The 19,155-nt window shown below is 32.7% G+C and overlaps 1 protein-coding gene across 1 annotated transcript in view; it reads right to left on the reverse strand.

The window, feature by feature from the left end:
• Positions 1-19,155, reverse strand: part of LOC118181837 (cell adhesion molecule Dscam1-like) — a 1,450,682-nt gene that overhangs the window by 706,681 nt on the left and 724,846 nt on the right. The window contains exon 3 of the mRNA XM_085816862.1: positions 803-964. Coding sequence (XP_085672988.1) covers positions 803-964 — 162 coding nt within the window. The remainder of the gene's footprint in view (positions 1-802; positions 965-19,155) is intronic.

The raw sequence follows: 19,155 nt of genomic DNA on the forward strand, positions 1-19,155 counted from the left end.
CAAATGCTGGCTTTGAAATCGTGTAGTTTTTTCTTTTTTGTTTTTGTTAAAGTGTTACAAAACACGAAATTGATAATAAAACAAATTCCAAATTAGATCTTCCAGATTCGGGTGAAGACGTACCTTACTCAAACTTTGATGGGTTCTAGGTACCGTTGTTTCACCACAATGCGAGAAACATACATACATTTATGCAGATTGTTCATTGTTTAATTTCTTTAATAATAATAGAGGGCTCTAATATTTGGTGGCAACAATTTAAAAAGTGATTCCCCGTTAATAGTGAATCAATGCAAAATGTCAAAACGAATTTAATAGTCCTCCTGCTCAAATTGCCCCTTTTTACTAAAACTTCATTGAAAATATGCGAAGAATAATCATAATTCAGAAAATTTATTAATATGATAATTTGACTTCCAAAACTGATTTTATTTTACATGATAAATATTTTTAAATGATTTTTCAATTTTGAAAACTAAATTTATTAAATGCAAGCTCAAAAGTTTAACTTTGTGGATAAGTTAAAAACAGTCATTTACATTTTTATAAGTGATATCTCCTATGATCACTAACGAGGGAAAAAATTGTATTTTAACTAAAACCTTTATTTTTTCTGAAATATTTTGTATTTATCTATAATTTTTGGATTACAGTTTTACACAAAATTAACAGTATTTATAATTTAGGCTTTTGCGTTTTCTTACATTGTTTGAGGAAATGTATTGCAATAGTTTAGAGCATAAAAGGAATATATTTACTCATATATTCCTTATTACATCAAAATTATATTAAAACTACTTACCCCTCATGTCATTCCTTTTCAGAACTTGTTTGTCATCTCTTATCCACGAATCGACAGTAACGTACTCGCGCACGAAACTTGGCAACTGACACTGAAGTACTGCCGTGTTACCTCGAACAACAAAGTTGTCGTATACTTGAGGTTCGAACCTTTGTTTGATGACTAAAAGAAGAAAAAGAAAATATTTATATAATAAATAATTGTTAACATTAATTCAGAAACAACATACTATTGGAAAACATCATTTTCTAGATAACTCCTAAACATTTGGATGATTCGTTACATCATGTACTCCAGAATTTTTCCCGAAATATACCTTAATAAAGACGTCATAAATATTAGGACATTATGCAGCTACATCAGAAATAATCTATTTAAAGCAACACTTTTGGAAATGTAGTAAGACGTTTCTGATTCATATTAAAAAAAAAAAAAAAAAAAAAAAAAAAAAAACGAAAAGCATGTTTCATTAAGTTTTTTAAGCAGAGGGTGTCAACCGCATCTTACTCTTATTTTCCCTCGCCAGTTCTGCTTAAAGTTATATTCCGGATTTACTGTTTTGCTATACAATGTTTTGAAATACGCTCCTGCAAAATTCCGAGCCAGCTCAAGTAATCTATTTTATGTGGCTTACTTACATTTGAATGTAAGTAAGTCTATCTTATTTAGATTTGAATTTAACTTTCTGGGTATGTAGATTAAAATACCTATAAATAGTGAAAGTTTCTTCTGTAGCACCGAACTTCTAATGAACAAACTGTCCTTGTTCTGTTCAATTTAAGTTAAATTAAAAGGTTATTTTAATCTTCTTCAGTAATTTGTATCCTTCTTCAGTAATTTCCAACTCGCTGTCTTGTAGAGTACACTGGACATTTTTACAAGCGTTTAGTTACAGTAGAACCTTAATTTGAAGCGCAACTTTGTCACGAACTATGTCCCAAGACAACACCACTTTTAGCCTGCCCCCTCTCCAAGACTACTACGGCATCAAGACACTATGTGTACATCAGTGAAACAATTGAGCAATTTCGACAGTAACAGTTCGATGCTATCACTGTTAGAAAGCTTCGATAACCGTTTTTTAATATATCCTGTTGGAGAGTTGCAAAAGTTGGACTTAGCGGTGATAGCTATCAGTTTAATAGGATTTGCAGAACTTCAATACAAGCTTCTAGTTACAGTAGAACTCTACAAATCTTTTACTAAGAAAAATCTAAAACATATTCATTTTTGGTTTTTTAAGGTAAAAAGGAAAGTATACTTTTTAAATGCCTTATTAAAAATATTTAAGAAATTTTTGGAACTTATTAGAGAAACAAAATTACTTAAGAATTTATAATAAAGATTCTTGTTTTCCGAAATGTGTAAATAATATTTATTCTTGTTATTTTAATGGCAAAATTAATTTTGTTTGCTAACGTTACAGTTCTCACTTCTATTATAATCGTAACAGAAGCGAACATTAATTAGTAATAATTTTAGCATTATGATTTATTTTTAAAAAATCAATGCATAAATTTAAATTTTTGTATTTCTAAATCATTTTGCGACTGTTAAAAAAACTGCAAAATAATAATCCAAATGTGAAAAAGAAAGTAAATGTTCATACTGTTACGAATTTTGTAAATATGTAGCTAGTTTTAGGGAAATTATATATAAAATTGTAGTTTTTATTTGATGTGTGTGCGTGTGTGTGTGTATAATGTAGCATCAAAATCTAAAGAGACCATGCTGTGCCAGAAAAATAAGAATACAGGGACAAGCTAATTAACACTGAATAAATGGTTATCTCATTAAATTAGCAAGATATCTCCAAGGTGGCGACGGTTTTGGCGACTAATTCTATCGCAAAACTTGGTGACCATTTGACGACATTTGGGTCCGTTTCCTGTTTAACAGTGTCGGGTATCACAATTGAATAACTGTAATTCATCTACATATGCAACTGTAACCGTATCCGTACTTGAGATGTAATTACAACCGTATATGCTTTCCAGTAGTTTCTAGATACAGAATTTACTAGGAATGGGGAAAGAGCAGAATCACCACAGCTTGGGGCGTTTTTAAGAATTGCATATATTCGGTATCCATGTACACATCGACCCATTTTCACTTTAAAAAATCCCACAAAAAAATTGCACAAAAAATTGCACAAAAATAGCATTGTACACTCCCTTGATTTTATTCATGTACACATCGACATATTTTCACTTAAAAAGTCAAAGAAAATTGACAAAAATTCAATTCTTCTTACTCTTGTAAAAAGCGCCAAACAAATAAGTGGGTGATTCTGCACTTGAACCCTGGGGATTTCTCAGCGCCGGGTGAAAACTTTGTAAGACCGAAGACAGCATCTGCTGTCAGTTCTTATTAGTTCAGAGCTTAATTCAAAGTATGAGATATCCGAGGCAGCTTCGTCTTTTAAATGCCCTTTAACGTTAGCGAACGTTCGCTTTAATGATGTTGTCTTAAACGTTGTCTTTGAAGTAATTACTGACTATACTTTGTGATACTTGTAACAGCTGTACGAAATTTTTGTAGAAAGTTCCAGAACTATGAAATGTTTCCTACCGGACAAAAATACTGCCAAACGTACTCCAAGTTTGGCTGCTTTTGGCGAAATTGTAGAGACATTAGGTTACTTCGAAGCAGGAGAGATGAAAAATCAACAATGTCTTCGCCAGGAATCGAGCTGCGGACCTCTGGAATACCGGCTCAGTGTGCAGACCACCACACGACGAAGGCACGCCAAGAAGGTAGGAGAAATACCTTACAAAATTAGTCGCCAGCTTAGCGATATCTCGCCAATTTAGCGAGATAGCCATTTCCTCAATGTTAAATAGACTTGCTCCTTCATTCTTATTTTTCCGGTAGATCATCGTCTTATATTTTGATGTTACGTTACACACACACACACAAATAATAATAAAAAAAAAAAAAAACACTAAAATTTCAACTATAATTTCACTTAAATTATATGCATATGTACATAATTCGTAACAATATATATTTTAGCATGTATATAATATAAATAATAAAAGTTCGCCATGTTGCCATTAATCACCGAACACAGACTGAAACATAAATTGCGTCACTTGTACGTCATTCGGTATGCATCCCGATCAAATGAAGTGACTGTGAAATGGCATATGACCATATACTACATGCCAATTAGTGGTGGCGAATGAACACACACCGCAAACTGAGTGAAGACTACCATTGCGAGGCACCGAATAATATTGAAATCGAAAAATGAGGGTATTATAAAAGTACAGTCCCTATCTAGGAGAGCCAAAATATTTAACAGATTGAATCGTCGATACAAGTGACGGATAATGAAGTAAAACTGGCATGCTTGTTTTCGGAACTTAAACTCACAGCACCAAATTTAGAGCATAATTGCATTCGTTTTTTATAATTTCTGAAATAGTTTTCCAAGTATATGAAAAGCAGTCATTAATACCCTTAGTCATGCCATTTACAAAAGCTTTATCGTTAGAAACAATTCATAAACGCAACTAGCAATTACTTAAAAAATTCAATTTTAGATAATTAAAAATAAAATATTCTCCATTCTTATTTATTTAAAATTTTAATTTCAATAAAAGTGAACTAACAAAATATTTATATTATAAAAAAGTGTTTTCTCCTTCCATTAGTGAACAGAAAAATTGTAATATCTCTATCTGCAAAGCTCTGTGCCTTTATAAACAGCTGTTTTAAACAGCAATCTGATGCCGAAAAAGAAAATATGTGTTTTTAATAATAGTATTATTCCACTTGAGAATAAAAGTAGTTTTTAGTAAGAAGATAAACTGAACTTTTTATAAACCCTAACAAAACATTTACTTAAAAAGTGTAAATACATTTAATTTAAAAAAAAAGTTTGATATAATGGAGTCATATATATTCTTATTTATATATTTAATCCTGTACATTTCATAGAATATGCAGTGCATTTTTAAACTGTTATTCGATCGAAGAGTATAGATATTCCATGGTACTGAGAAGCATGGAGTGTAACTAACACTCCTATTGTAATGTTACTGATCTTGACTTTAATATTTTTCCTATTCTTGTTTATGTATTCCTCTTTTCATTCCCTAAAACATATTCTTAGACAACATCTCAGGCATGAATCAAAACACATTTGTTTACACTTCGTGGTTTCTCTTTGCATAAACGATTTCTTGACTTACAAAATGAAACATTTGAGTTTGTACTCGAAGAACTCAAATTCTGAACTTTTGTTGCATTCGTGAAGAGTTCGTCATTTCACCATATTTTCTACATCGACAAAATAAATGTAGTTTCTAGTAACATGCATGACGTCTTCGAAAAATGCAAAACTGAAGAGATTTCCTGTGAAGGAAATGTTCTCTTGAAGCATAAGCTGAGAAAGATTGCTTGAAGTATGAGAACATATTTTTATCGAAATTCTCTCTTTTCCTATTACTCTAACATCAGAGAATATGCAAGCTAATTCGTAATGAATGCACATCTAATTATATGCATTTTTGAAATGGACGTTTAGAAAATTAGAAATGGACGTTTGTAAGGCCAAAAAGAGTACTTTCACTGCTTATGAATCTGGGGAAATAATAAAACTTATGCAATTGGCTTCAAATAAATTTCAGTGTTCAATAACAAATTAAGAACAAATATTTATGAAAGAGGTTTCTATTAAAAATATACTTTTTACTTAAAAATTGTGTTACTTAAAATAATTATTGGATTAAAAATCAATTTATCATGTAGTTAAATGGAACACGTATTTAGTTAATACTTTTACCAAAATTCATCTAGTATTTAATATAATAAATACTAAAAGCCCTAGATAGAAACGCCCTAAACAATAATACGAGTGGAAGGTCCTCTCGAGTGAATGGTGGTTGGGGAAAAGGGACGGGAGACCCTCATCACCCTGGGTATGTCGTCTGCCCTTCAAAGTAAGAAAAAACCTCGTTCGTTGTTAGTTTACAACGTACGATGTACTGAAGTAAGTTTATCATAGCTTTTAAGAGTTATTCTGGCCTAATTTATTATTTTTTAAATACGACAATTTCATTTAATTGAATATTTTTGTAAATACAGTGTATTCTCTTTTTTGTTAACATTGGCATTTTCATGTTTTATTTACACATTTTTACATTTTTTATCACATTATTGATTTGATGCTTGCATATTGTTCTAATGTTTTTTTTACATTTTTAAATGACTTTTTTCATTTTATAAGATTGTTCCAAATTATTTTTAATTGATTTACACCATTTAAGCGAATTCGTGACATACATATGAGTTAACTAAATTTGGGGAATTGAATATTTAATTATGAAAATTTTTAAATTAGATATGAACGGCAAGGACGATACGCGATGTCTGAGCATTTGGGAAGAGGGTGAAATAAGCTAACTCCCCCTGATGAGTCCACGTTTCTTCGCTACTTTTTTAATTGTTCATTTTTCGGTAAATTATCTGTTATATTACTATAATTTGTGTTCGCATTTATGTATTTTATGCATCTCAATTTATTTTGCTATTCCACAACTGTTAGCTAGTGCTTGTGTGGTGATCCACGGTTTGAAAATGGTTTCTGAATCAGAAGAGATTCGTGCACTAACGTAGTGCTTCGCATTAGAGAGTAAAGAACATCTATGATATAAAAATATACTTTTATTTACACAGCGAAAACGCGCAGCAACATTATTAACGAAAGCTCATTCTCCTAATAACATACTTCTTTTTACACTCCGCTTGCGCATGCGCAATGACAATTACCAAAGGAGCTTGGCAGATACTGCCATCTGTTGGATAAACTATTCGCTACATATTCCTCCCACCTGAATTTACTGGGAGGTAAATTCACACATCTGTTAAGTATAATATATGCATAATAGTACAGTATACAATACTGAAGTATAAAATTATGCCTACCAAGATGTTCTAATTAAATTGAAATACAAATTTACCTGCATTCCAGGTAAATAAATTGAAATACCATTGCAGCATTCCATAATTTTCTAGACATATTAACAGATAATACTAAACCTAGAAAAATAAAAATAAATCAAATTATTAAAAAGTATTCAAACAAGTACAAAACATTTCACAGACGTATCACTGGTTTCACAGTTCTACCACTGCTGGTAGTCATAGGAATATTTTCAGTCATATCCTTTTGGACTGGGTTATCCAGCTCAAGTCTGTACAGTCTTTGCACTGGTCTCAGAAACTCAGAAGTCTCTGTTTTTATGACAGCAAGTCTTATTTGTCCATCACGACCAGGTAGCAGCTTTATGACACGCGCCAGGTTCCAAAAACCACGTTTTTTGTTGTTATCTTCAAGTAGAACAATTTCACCCACCTGGAGAGGTTTAGCTATAGAGTTTTTAATGGACTGCTGACGTAACTATCCTAGATATTCCACACGGAATCTTGCTCTAAGTTGTTCTCTCACCTTTTGTAGATACTTAGCTCGTTTACTCAGTTTTTCCTTATCCACTGTATCGATATCAGGTACTCCTGATTTGGAAATCTCCCGCAAGAACATTTCTGGAGTTAATGGGGATGAATCTTCAACGTCTTCCGACACGTAGGTAAGTGGCCTAGTATTGATTACTCTCTCACAGTCGCATAGTACTGTAACCAACTCCTCGTAATCCAGGGCAGCACGACCTAGAACTTTTCTCAGAATCTGTTTCACCATTTGAACTAAACGTTCCCACCAACCGCCCCACCAAGGTGCGGAAGGAGGAATAAATTTCCACTGAATTCTTTGCTCAGCGGCTTTTGATCGCAGACTCTCCCAATCAATTGTATGCAGAAGGCTCTCCGCTCCTTTAAAATTACTGCCATTGTCTGAGTATATTATAAGATGGTCTTCCGCGACGAGAAATGAAACGTCTCAATGACTGGAAAAAAGCTTCAGTTGTCAAGGATGTTACTGACTCCAGATGAATGGCCCTATAGACCGCACATGTGTAAAGAACAATATAAGCTTTTCGACCATCCTTAAGGTAGAGGGGTCCTGCCAGATCGACACCCACTATCTCAAAAACATTTGCATCACGTACTCTATCTTTCGGCAAAATTCCTGGAGTTACATCACAGCTTTTGGATTTAAATCTTTGACATTTAACACATTTTCTAATGCAGTTTCGTACTGTCTTACGAGTTTTGAGGATCCAATACTTTTCCCGCAAATGAGACATCACCATAGAAGTACCAGCATGCAGCAGCTCATTATGTGCATTCATTATTAGTAAGTTTACTACTGCATGATCAGATGGCAAAATGACAGGAAACTTAAAGTCATCAGTATCGTCGCGATAAGAAATATTGGTTTTAGCTCTGATCAAACCATCACGATCAACTATAGGTCTGAGGTCTTTAATTTTATCATCGTTCACACTCTTAAATGATTCTCTTTGAACCAATAACATAAGAGTTATCTCAGCTCTTTCAATTTCCGAAACTGACAAAATTTTGGAGGTTTCGTTTGTAATTCTTCGTAATTTAAAGTAAAACCTAAGAATCCAACCTAACATGCGTACAATTTTCTTTATGGATGAAAAGTACCTGTAATACCAATTGTCAGGTTTAGAATCTTTGTTAAGAGTTGTCAATACTGATTTACGCCTTTCTGAATTTATGATCTCTTCGTCCGGCAAATCGGTGCCTCTTGACCATGACGATTCTGGTTCTAATAGCCATGATGGGCCCTCCCACCATTTCGACAGCAAAAACTGTTTAACTGAACAGCCTCTAGAAGGGAGATCGGCGGCATTCAGCTCCGAAGGGATGTAATGCCAATCTTCTATTTTTGTAAGTGTTCTGATTTCTTGGACACGATTCCAAACGAAAGTTCCCAACCGTACGTCTCGCTGGATCCAGCACAAAGCGGTTGTTGAGTCAGTCCAGAAGAATGTTCTTAAATTTGGCATGTTCAAATCTGAAAAGACCATACGTCCCAAGCGTGCTCCGATTAAGCAGGATAATAATTCCAAACGAGGAATGGATATACTCTTTAAAGGCTTAACTCTAGTGCGTGCTTGCACAAAATTTAAATAAACCTTATTTTCGGTCTTCACTCTTAAGAAAATGCAGGTAGCATAGGCATGCTTGCTGGCATCGCTGAAAACATGAAGACTTACATCTTCGTTAACCGATCTGTCAATATTAAGCCATCTAGGAATTTTGACATCAGACAGCAGTTTCATTTCCTTTACCCATTGTATGGACTTCTTTTCTAAATGTTCTGGCAATTTTTGATCCCAATTTAATCGTAATTTCCAACACTCTTGCAATATCACCTTTGGGAACAGGGTAACGGGAGAAAGGAAGCCTACTGGGTCAAATAACTTATGCGCGCAAGAAAGGAGTGTTCGTTTACTCGCGACAATCTCCTCTTTCTTTAGTGACTCAATTTTACAAGAAAGAGTATCATCCTTCAAATCCCAATTTAACCCTAGAACGCAAACGAATGTATCTAATTTAGAGTTGGGAATTATTTCGGTTTCACAATTCGACTGCCATCCTCTAAGATTAAACTTTCCCAGTGACAATAACATTCTCGATTCTAATACAAATCTATTCAATTCTTCAACATTCTTAAAACTAGTCAGGCAATTATCAACATAGAAGGACTCCTTCAAAATGTTGGCTGTAACTGCAAACTGATCAGGGGCACGATTTAAATGATAGTTCAACGTAGCGGCTAACAAAAATGGACTACAGTTAAGCCCAAAAACCACGCGACAATGTCTGTAAATTTTAGTATTCTCTTCTTCTGCACCTTTCCAAAAGAAACGCAAATAATCTCTATCCTTCTCTCTTATACCAATCTGCAAGAAAGCTTTCTCAATGTCTGAAATTACTGCAAGAGGATATTTCCGAAAACGATTCAACAATGTTGGAATTATTTCTATTAGGTTGGGACCTTTCTCAAGACAATCATTTAAGGAAAGTTCTCCTTTGGCGTGTGCCGAAGCATCAAAAACTGGCCTTACTCGCGTAGTTTCACTAGATTCTTTAAAAACCGGCCTATGAGGCAAATAGTGCTCTCTATCTACTTCGCCTTCATTTACCTCTTCAATAATTCGTTCCTTCAACCAAGTTTTAAATACTTCCTGATAAACTTTAATTTGATTCGAATCTAATAATTTCCTTCGCGTATTAGTCAGGCGTTTTTCTGCCAACGTTTTATTATTAGACAAGCGAGAGGGGTCCAGTACCCAAGGTAATGCAGTTTCATATCTCCCGTCTGAATCCAAATTCAAATTTTCCTCAAAATATTGCATGGTCTCCTCATGAATTTCAGCTTTCGTTTTAGACTCAACTGGGTCATTTATACCAATAACGTCTAACTTCCACAAGTTTTCTGCTGATCTTTCGTTTAGCAATAAAGAAACACATGCAAGAGAATCATTTATACCCGAAGATTCCTTCGCTGGAATTTTACCCATTAAAATCCATCCCAAACTTGTTTCCATCGCGACCGGACCATTTTGTAAACATTTAATATTTCCGGTGAATAATTTTCCAGCAATATCAGAACCTATCAACAATTTAATGTCACTTTCGTTTTCGAGAGCATTACCCTCTACATCTGACACTTGAATATTTAATTTACGAAGTTCTTTCAACCAAGGACCTTTAGGTATTTTCTTAACATCAGAACAGATAACAGATTCACTTAAACAATGCACACTACATACATATTTATTATCAAGGCTACTCAAATTAACTATATATTTAGAATGCAATTTTTCTTTTGTTTCTACACCTCCGAATAATTTATGAACTAATTTCACTTCACCAACACTGTTACATTTCAAAGAATCTGTAATATCTTTCGTTAAATAACTTCTCTCGCAACCCGTATCTATAATCCCTCTGACTATCCTTTCCCTGTTGCCATTTTTTACCCTTACGATTAATGTTTGTAGTAACACATCGGAGCTCGCGGATCTGCTAGCCAAAACATTGACCTCGTTTTTCGCCACAGGCTCTACTTGTTTAGTCTCTTTCAATTGAGAAGGAACTTGTTGACACATTACTGCCAAATGCCTTTTCTGGCAAATTAAACACTTAACCTTGGACTTACAGTTACGAGAAATATGGTTTTTCTTCAAGCATAATAGACATAAACCCTTCTTAAATATTAAATCTTTTTTATCCTGATATGTAAGCGTACTAGCTTTAAAACATTTTTCTGTTAAATGTGGCTTATCACAAAATAAACACGATTCCTCAACTTTCTTAATAGGAGCATTTTCTTTAAATTTGTCTCCTGTATACAAATCATTACAAGTAGGAATATTAGACTCATCATTAATGTAACTTTTAGATTTTCTACTTTTATCAAAAGAAAAACGCGCTAATTTAATTCTCTCTTCAGATATCACTTCATTTTTCAAAAACAGAAGAATAGATTCAAGATCGCTCTTACCTTGTTGTGACGAGCTCTCCCGTTCCCTCTCCCACACGCGTAAGATGTCAGGGGGCAGGCAAGATTCAACTAACGGAAAAATAACACTAGCGTATTTATCTTCAGTCACACCGAGAGATTCCAGAGCACGCAGTTTTGTTTCTAAACTGTCGTACAACGATGATAGCGCAAAGTCCTTTTTGGTTGTATTATTATTTATCAACACAAGATTCAATAAATCCCGAACGTACACTTGTATAAGAATATCTTCACGTCCAAAACGATTCTTTAAATGTTCGATGACTTTCGGATAATTTTCTTTAGTTGTCGGGAAACTCTGCACTATTTCCCGTGCTTTCGATTTGGCAGCAGTAGCCTGGATCAGATATACGAATTTCAAATGATCATCTAGCACTGGATCTTCGTGTATCTTACTAAAGGTATTCCAGAAATTCAACCATTGTCGTGGATCACCTGTAAATTCAATCAAATTTATTTTCGGAAGCTTCAAATTCGTTGCCGTTGTTCTTGAATCAACAGTTCTGGTTTCATTTACCGATGCATGAGTCAGCAAATTTTTCTCTAGTTTCACAGTGATTTGCTTCACTTTCATCCTGGCTGCTATTAATTTCTCCTTGTAAGTCTCACATGACTCAAATTCTTTAGTATATTCTTCTTGCGAGACTTCTTTCGATTTTGATAGGAGATCCAATATTTCTTCATCCAACTGTTGTAGTCGAATTCCTTTATCTTCCAGGATTTCCAGGGACGATAATAGAACATCACTGTTCAATTCTGACTCATTCAAATGTCCATGTAAGCTATTATATGCTTTCGTGAAGGCTGCACGCAGTGGTATTCTTCTTACTTTCAAGGCTTCCATTTCTGCTGTTAAACCATCAAAAGTGTCCTTTACCCAACTAATGCGTCCTGTCGCGGACGCCACTTTTTATTGTGGTGATCCACGGTTTAAAAATGGTTTCTGAATCAGAAGAGATTCGTGCACTAACCTAGTGCTTCGCATTAGAGAGTAAAGAACATCTATGATATAAAAATATACTTTTATTTACACAGCAAAAACGCGCAGCAACATTATTAACGAAAGCTCATTCTCCTAATAACATACTTCTTTTTACACTCCGCTTGCGCATGCGCAATGACAATTACCAAAGGAGCTTGGCAGATACTGCCATCTGTTGGATAAACTATTCGCTACAGCTTGTAAGACAATTTCTTCCATCTGTTACTTTTTCTTTTACAAAATTTCAAAGTTATTTTTATTTTATCTTTTGGTCTTTATAAAATCAAATTTTAAATTAATTTTTATTTAACCCGTTCGTCGTTAGTTACCTATTACAGCTTTGTAGACTGGAATTTATGTAATGTTCGTATTGTAATTCTTAATTTTCTTTACTGGCACTCTTAATTTTTATTTTATTTAATTTTTAGATAGAAGTTTTTCAAATTTCATTCATTTGATTATATATATATATATATATATATACATATATTTCATTAATTTGATTATATATGTATATATTCATATAAATGAAACAGAAATACTCCTAGCTAAGAATATATGTATGGAATTTAAATTAGCAGTGCAAATTAATTTCCCTTCTCTAGTCTAAAAATAGTAATCCTTGTCTGCACTGCGTCATTTCGAGATTAATCCATGTCATATGATTCTTCCGTAATTCTGATGAAGTAAATGGAACTAGAACTTAAACAATCAATAATAATTTTACTGCAGTATTAATTATGAAATCAAAATGCATTGAGAACTCAAACTAACTTTTCTGAATTAAGATTTCACACTAAACAACGCAGTTGCTCGCTGCTGTCTTCGGCATAGCTGGAGTGCTGTCTATTGCTTCCTTCATACTGCAAAGTTTAAAATCATGTAAACGTCTTGAAATAGGCAGAAATAATGTGCCAATTTGTTTATGTCCGCAACATGTTTACTGAAATAAAATAAGAGATTTTATCTTTCTCGGCTGCCAGTTTCCTATTTACTGTGGACCGGCATTTCAGCATTCTACGACATCAAAATTCCAGCTGTTCATTACTTCTAAGTTTGCTTCTATTACATATATATATATATATATAATATAATATGATCAAATGAAAACATTAAATACTCTTTCTAAAAATCCAATAAAGTAAAAATTAAGAATACCAGTATAGAAAACTAAAAATAACAATCTATATATAAATAAACTGACAATTACAATCTATATATAAATAAACTAAGAATTACAATCTATATATAAATAAACTAAGAATTACAATCTATATATAAATAAACTAAGAATTACAATCTATATATAAATAAACTAAGAATTACAATCTATATATAAATAAACTAAGAATTACAATCTATATATACAATATCTATAGAGGATATATATCAGTATGCTTTTTTTAAAACATGCTGTTTTAAATCTTTCTCCATTTCGTTTTAATACCTTCTGTGGAACTTCTTAAATAATTTAATTATTCTCAAACCCATTATGTTTCCCTGATAACACACTGCTCGCTTTCGGGAATGCCATTTTCATCAGCTTTCGCATTTTTGCTTGAAATACGATGTGACATAAAATTAACTGAAATTCGCACGTTGTAATCAACTACAATTATGACCATGCGAATGACAATGAGAAAAGACAGACAATGCCTGTTTGTTCAACAATAGTTAACGATAATTGCCATGACTAAGACGAATGAGGTTATCTTAAAGAAACATGTCGGTGTGCTCTGACGGATTACAGAGAATATGTACCCTGAGACGCAAACAAAAATTAAATTTTTTAACCCTGTAATACAATTAGTGGCATTTTAGAATGCATTTTTCTAAAATTGAGAAATCAAGAGAAAGGATATAGTTTTTATGTGAAGAAACTTGCATTACAAGATTATTTAGATAAGAATTACGCACACCGGCAAGCTAAATGTTTACTTTGGAAGTAAATGTACGAAACCTGGCATGTAAATAAATGTACACTTTTATTTTATTTTATTTAACGTTTACATACTCGTCCAAGATTGTAAAAGATTTATTTAACAAACAGAACACTAAAAAATATTCCTATACAGTCCAGTTATTATCCAACTACATATTTGAAAACTTCACTTTTCTCAAGTTAGAAAGGAATAATTTTAAGTGTCAATATTTAGCTCTCACTCATGACTTCATAGATTTTAAATTGCAACATATGCGTCAGCGGTGTCCTTGAATATTGAGAAATCGAAATTTCTCCTGAATACTGATGCAAGCTTCTGGTATAAGAATATTCATGTTTTTACCGTGATCTGAGTTCCGCCACAGATATTCAAGGATTTGGGACCTAGTCTAAGAATAGGTCCACTGTAGATACGTGGTGGAGCATGTAGTTTGTGGCCTAACAAGATCTTGCTGGAAAATTATAGATGTCTTTGTGGACGAAATAAAGATAATAAAGCAACAAATACTGTTGCAAAACTTTGTGAAAAGTAATTCCCTCAGCCAAATCGCATAACCAAATAGCTCAAGTACTTCCTTGCTTATACAGTGGCTGGGAATTTAACTTTTTCCTTCAGTGTATCTTAATATTAATCTTAATTCGTTCAACGAATGTCTTTATGTCAGATACGGAGCTGGGAAAGCCGATACATAAAACCAAATCTCTCTTTTCCAGTTAGCTTCAGTGCATTCCTGATTTTTCTCTCAGATACTTAGTTAATGTAAAATTCGATTGCTCCTGCAAATTTTAGTTAGATGCCTAGTCTACCACTACTACTTCAGGCGCAAAAGACCCCGTTTGGGGAAGTACAGTCAACTGTCGATAACCGGGAAAAGATTAACGAGAATTATCTAAAATCTTTATGTTTATTTGTTGCAGAATAAGGCGGAAAATTTATTGTCAAAAACAGTCAGGATAAAGTAAAAGTTTTGCGGGAAATACAAAAACATGAAGACTTTACCGACTGTAATAACTTATTCCATTACCATCAGAAAGCATTGATTCCAGAGGTAAGTGATAATCTGCTTCGTTATTAATACACACATATTTTATTTATAATATAATACACTGGTTTACAAGCATTATTATTAGGCACACGACTTCATCGTTATTAGGCTTAACGCCTGCGATCTTCCATCAAACTAAAGCAAGTTACAGAATATCAACAGAGACAAGACCTTCAAAGCGCCACCTAACGGCGCCAGCAATCAATTTATAACACCGACTACAAGTAGGATAGCAATGATAACTGATGATATCATAATATTTAGAAACTGGTTTTATCCACACGTTACGTAACTTATTCGTTTTTAGTTGTACATAATCTGGAGTCCGTAAACATTGTTAAATTATCCGTTAAAATAAACACTGTTAAATCATCCGTTAAAAATAAACTACTGAATCGCAATTATAAATTAAGCGCACCGTAAACTTTTTGTTTCCTATTAACTTCTAAAATCAAAAGTTGAAAAATCATTATTCTTCTTGTTTTGGAATGTGTTCTTCTGTTGAATGCTGATTTAGTTACATATAAAATGCCTTAAAAAGATAAAACGTTAATAGTATTTTTGTGTTAATTATTAATAGGGCTTTTTCCTCTTCCTTTGCTTTTTTAAATTTCTTTCCGGATTACCATGGTTTTGGGTTAATCATGAATGTAGCCCTCGGTGTTCCCGTGGTTAATAGGTAGTCTGCTTAAATTTTGGGAAATCACATTTACATTAGCTCTAGTATTTATCCCTCAAAAACGTGTCGACAGCAGACTAATTTAAATGCAAATACCGAACAGCCTGTCAGGTGTTCCACTTTAATATTTTGGGAATGCGCTCTGGCATATATGCAGTTCTGATGTTCGCTTTGCCTTTCTGAAGCTGTTGACAACGCAGATAAAAATCCATCTTATGATTCCGTTCAAGATTTCGTTAGAGAAAAATAAGCAATCTTTTCTACATACGGATGACGTGAAATTGTGTGCTTATGTTCATTACGCAATATACCGGAGAATTATAACGTCTCCAGGCTTATTATGATGTCTTTTTATAGTATTTAAATCACTTGTGTTGTAAATTGTGTTTTAAATGAGACACATATGTAACTTAAGTGAGCTACTTCGTTCGTTAAAGAAATCGTCTTATAAATGCGAAAGAATTCGCATTTCGTAGCAAATGAAATAGCCACGAATGAGATAAGCAAAAATTTGCTCATACAGGGAAGGTATTTTATGTTATGTATGTTTGCATACGCGTTCGTACATTGCTATATAGATATATAATAATGCTAATTTATGCAGTAATACAACGAAATTTGCACGAATGTTTGTACAGTATTACTTTATCCGTAATATATCCTAAATTATTTTTATTTAATATTATAAAAGATTTTATGTTCGTGCTTGCTGGTTGCAGAGCTGTTTTTAAGCAAGTTACTTTATTGGAAATCTCTCTTACAAGTGTCTAGTTCTTTTTCTGGTTACATTAAGTATCGCCTTCTCTTTACGATTACGCAAGCATTTCATTTGAATAAAACATTCATTTTATTTAGCTTGTGACTAATTACCTTTACTCGGTATTTTCTGACTATCCAGCTCTGACTTCTTAATTAAAGGAAGTTAAGTTTTTTTATTCTTTATGATTAGTTCTTCCTTGTCTTTTCATATGTAAAGAAAAGGATTCTGTAATATTGCAGGCAAATTTGATTTTCATTAATATGCTTTGCTTTGCCCAAATTTTATCTCTTAAACTGTACGAATGCGGAATGAACTGAAGTTGTGATCAATAAATTCAATCCATTTGTAGTTGGGCAAACATTTGTTTCGTAAATAACGTGAATTGAAATATTCATTTACTAATTCCGCAGTAAATCTAGAATATCCATTTTTGCTAATTTGGAAGTTTTTATAGTGTTATTTATGCAAGAGTAAATATTTCTATGGACATTGATCAATACTAGCTTACCTTTTCATGATAATGAGTGTGTGTCTTCCATAATGTAAATAAACGTTGCATTTATGAGATTTAATACTACAGAGTGTTCAATTCTGGTATTTGGGGACATTCATAGAACATGTCACTATATTTTACTGAAAAAGAATATATTTTCGCCTTTTATGTTGATTATTCTTGAGGTAAGCAAATATTTACTTAATTAAGTTCATTGAGTTTAGTGTTTCTGTATGTCTAAAAATATTTAATTTATTTTTGCATGTGTTTTAATAAGTAGCCTTTTGTGTTATTTCACACACACACACGTTCCGTATTTCTCTCACATATTACTATTGCTAATTTTAACTTAATACCAATATATATTTATTTAAATTTATCTAAGTAATGGTACATATTTATTTTACATTTAAGAACATAATTTGTTTGGTATTTTGACCTTTAAATTATTGTGATAAAAATGAAACTAGTCGTCCATTATGCACGTTAATTATATAGTGCTAATTAATTAAAACCTTCAGTAAATTATATAGTTTTAGTATACGTACTTTTGAGAATATTATGAACAAGTCTTGAGTACCCAACAATATGTACCATTACTGATAGAGTTTTAACATTTAGCTTGTTTTATAAAATTCGTGGAAAATTTTCTGAAGTATTTAAATTAAGTTACTGGTCTTTTAATTACAAGGAAAAAAGTTTCGAGACGTTTAGAAAAAAATACTGTAATAAACTGCCGAATACGGAGCCTTTGTTAACAAAATAAATGGCGCCATATTTGGTCTACGGCTGATTTGTCTATTTATGAAACTGCAAAAAATTTGGCGACTATAGTTTCCTTGTCCTGTTTCGAACGAGCCTGATCTAATTCTGCATTCAACTGCATTCAATTCTGCTGAATATGTAGCGATTTCCGAGAACCTTGTAGCAGCTTAATTTGCTCTAACATAACGAGATAATTATGCTTTATAACACAGTCCATGCCCAGTAAAGTTGACAAATTTTATACCAGAATTTCATCACCAAAAGCGCGAACTTCGTCCGATATAACTGAAGCCTTTTGAAGAACTATTTTAGCAATAGCAGCACGGAAGACTTCATTTCCCTCCATGGCACGTGAAAATCAGAGTAACTAAATCACGATGAATTCAAACACTAAGCATACACTTTCGAACCAACTGGCAATCCACAAAAATAATCACACCGCAGTCCACCGAATAACAAAAGCACGTGGCGCGTAACTGGAGCTCAACACTAACGTGTCCTACCAGCACCAAGCACCTCCAATCAGAATATTGAATAAATAAAAGACGAATTCCCAATAAAATTTTGTGAAGTCATCTCTTAGAATGCAGTCCTTAAAGTCTGGTTTTTTATAAACTAAATCGAAAATTAGAAATGAGATTAAAAGAAATTAAGTGAATATTAAATGCAAAATTCATTTTAAAGAGAAATGGAAAAGAACTAACTCTTGTAAATTGGCAGAAGGCTTGGATAGTAAATATAATTTCTACGCAAATAATTCTTTCTAGCAAAAGGAAAAAAATGTAAATAAAAAAATAATTAAATTAGTAGAGAACTACACATAGTAAAAAATGGTGGGGTGCATAATGACGTCCTGTAACCGTAAACATTTTTCAAATTTGCTATCATCTAATGCTCAAGGAAAAATTGAAACTTCCCATCAACTTTTTATATTAAAAGATATTTTTAAGAAATCCTCTAGAGTTTACTAAAATATATAAATTTTTATTTTGAAAGAAGCCGAAAAGTTTTATGCTATCTGTAGAAATTTTTAAACTTAAGTGATAATTTTATTGAAACTTTAAAATAAGTATTTTGAAATGGTCGAGAAAAATCATCACAAACTGGTAAATGAAGTAAAAAATTCAGTATAAACGTATTTTAATTTTTTTCCTTTGACGGTAGAAATAGTACTTTTCGGAGATATTAATTTTTTCGATAAGGATAAATATACATGAA

The sequence above is a fragment of the Stegodyphus dumicola genome, chromosome 5, assembly GCF_044657685.1.
Source record: "Stegodyphus dumicola isolate Sdum_Otavi_A_Nest chromosome 5, ASM4465768v1".
In the NCBI taxonomy this organism is placed as follows: Eukaryota; Metazoa; Arthropoda; class Arachnida; order Araneae; family Eresidae; genus Stegodyphus; species Stegodyphus dumicola.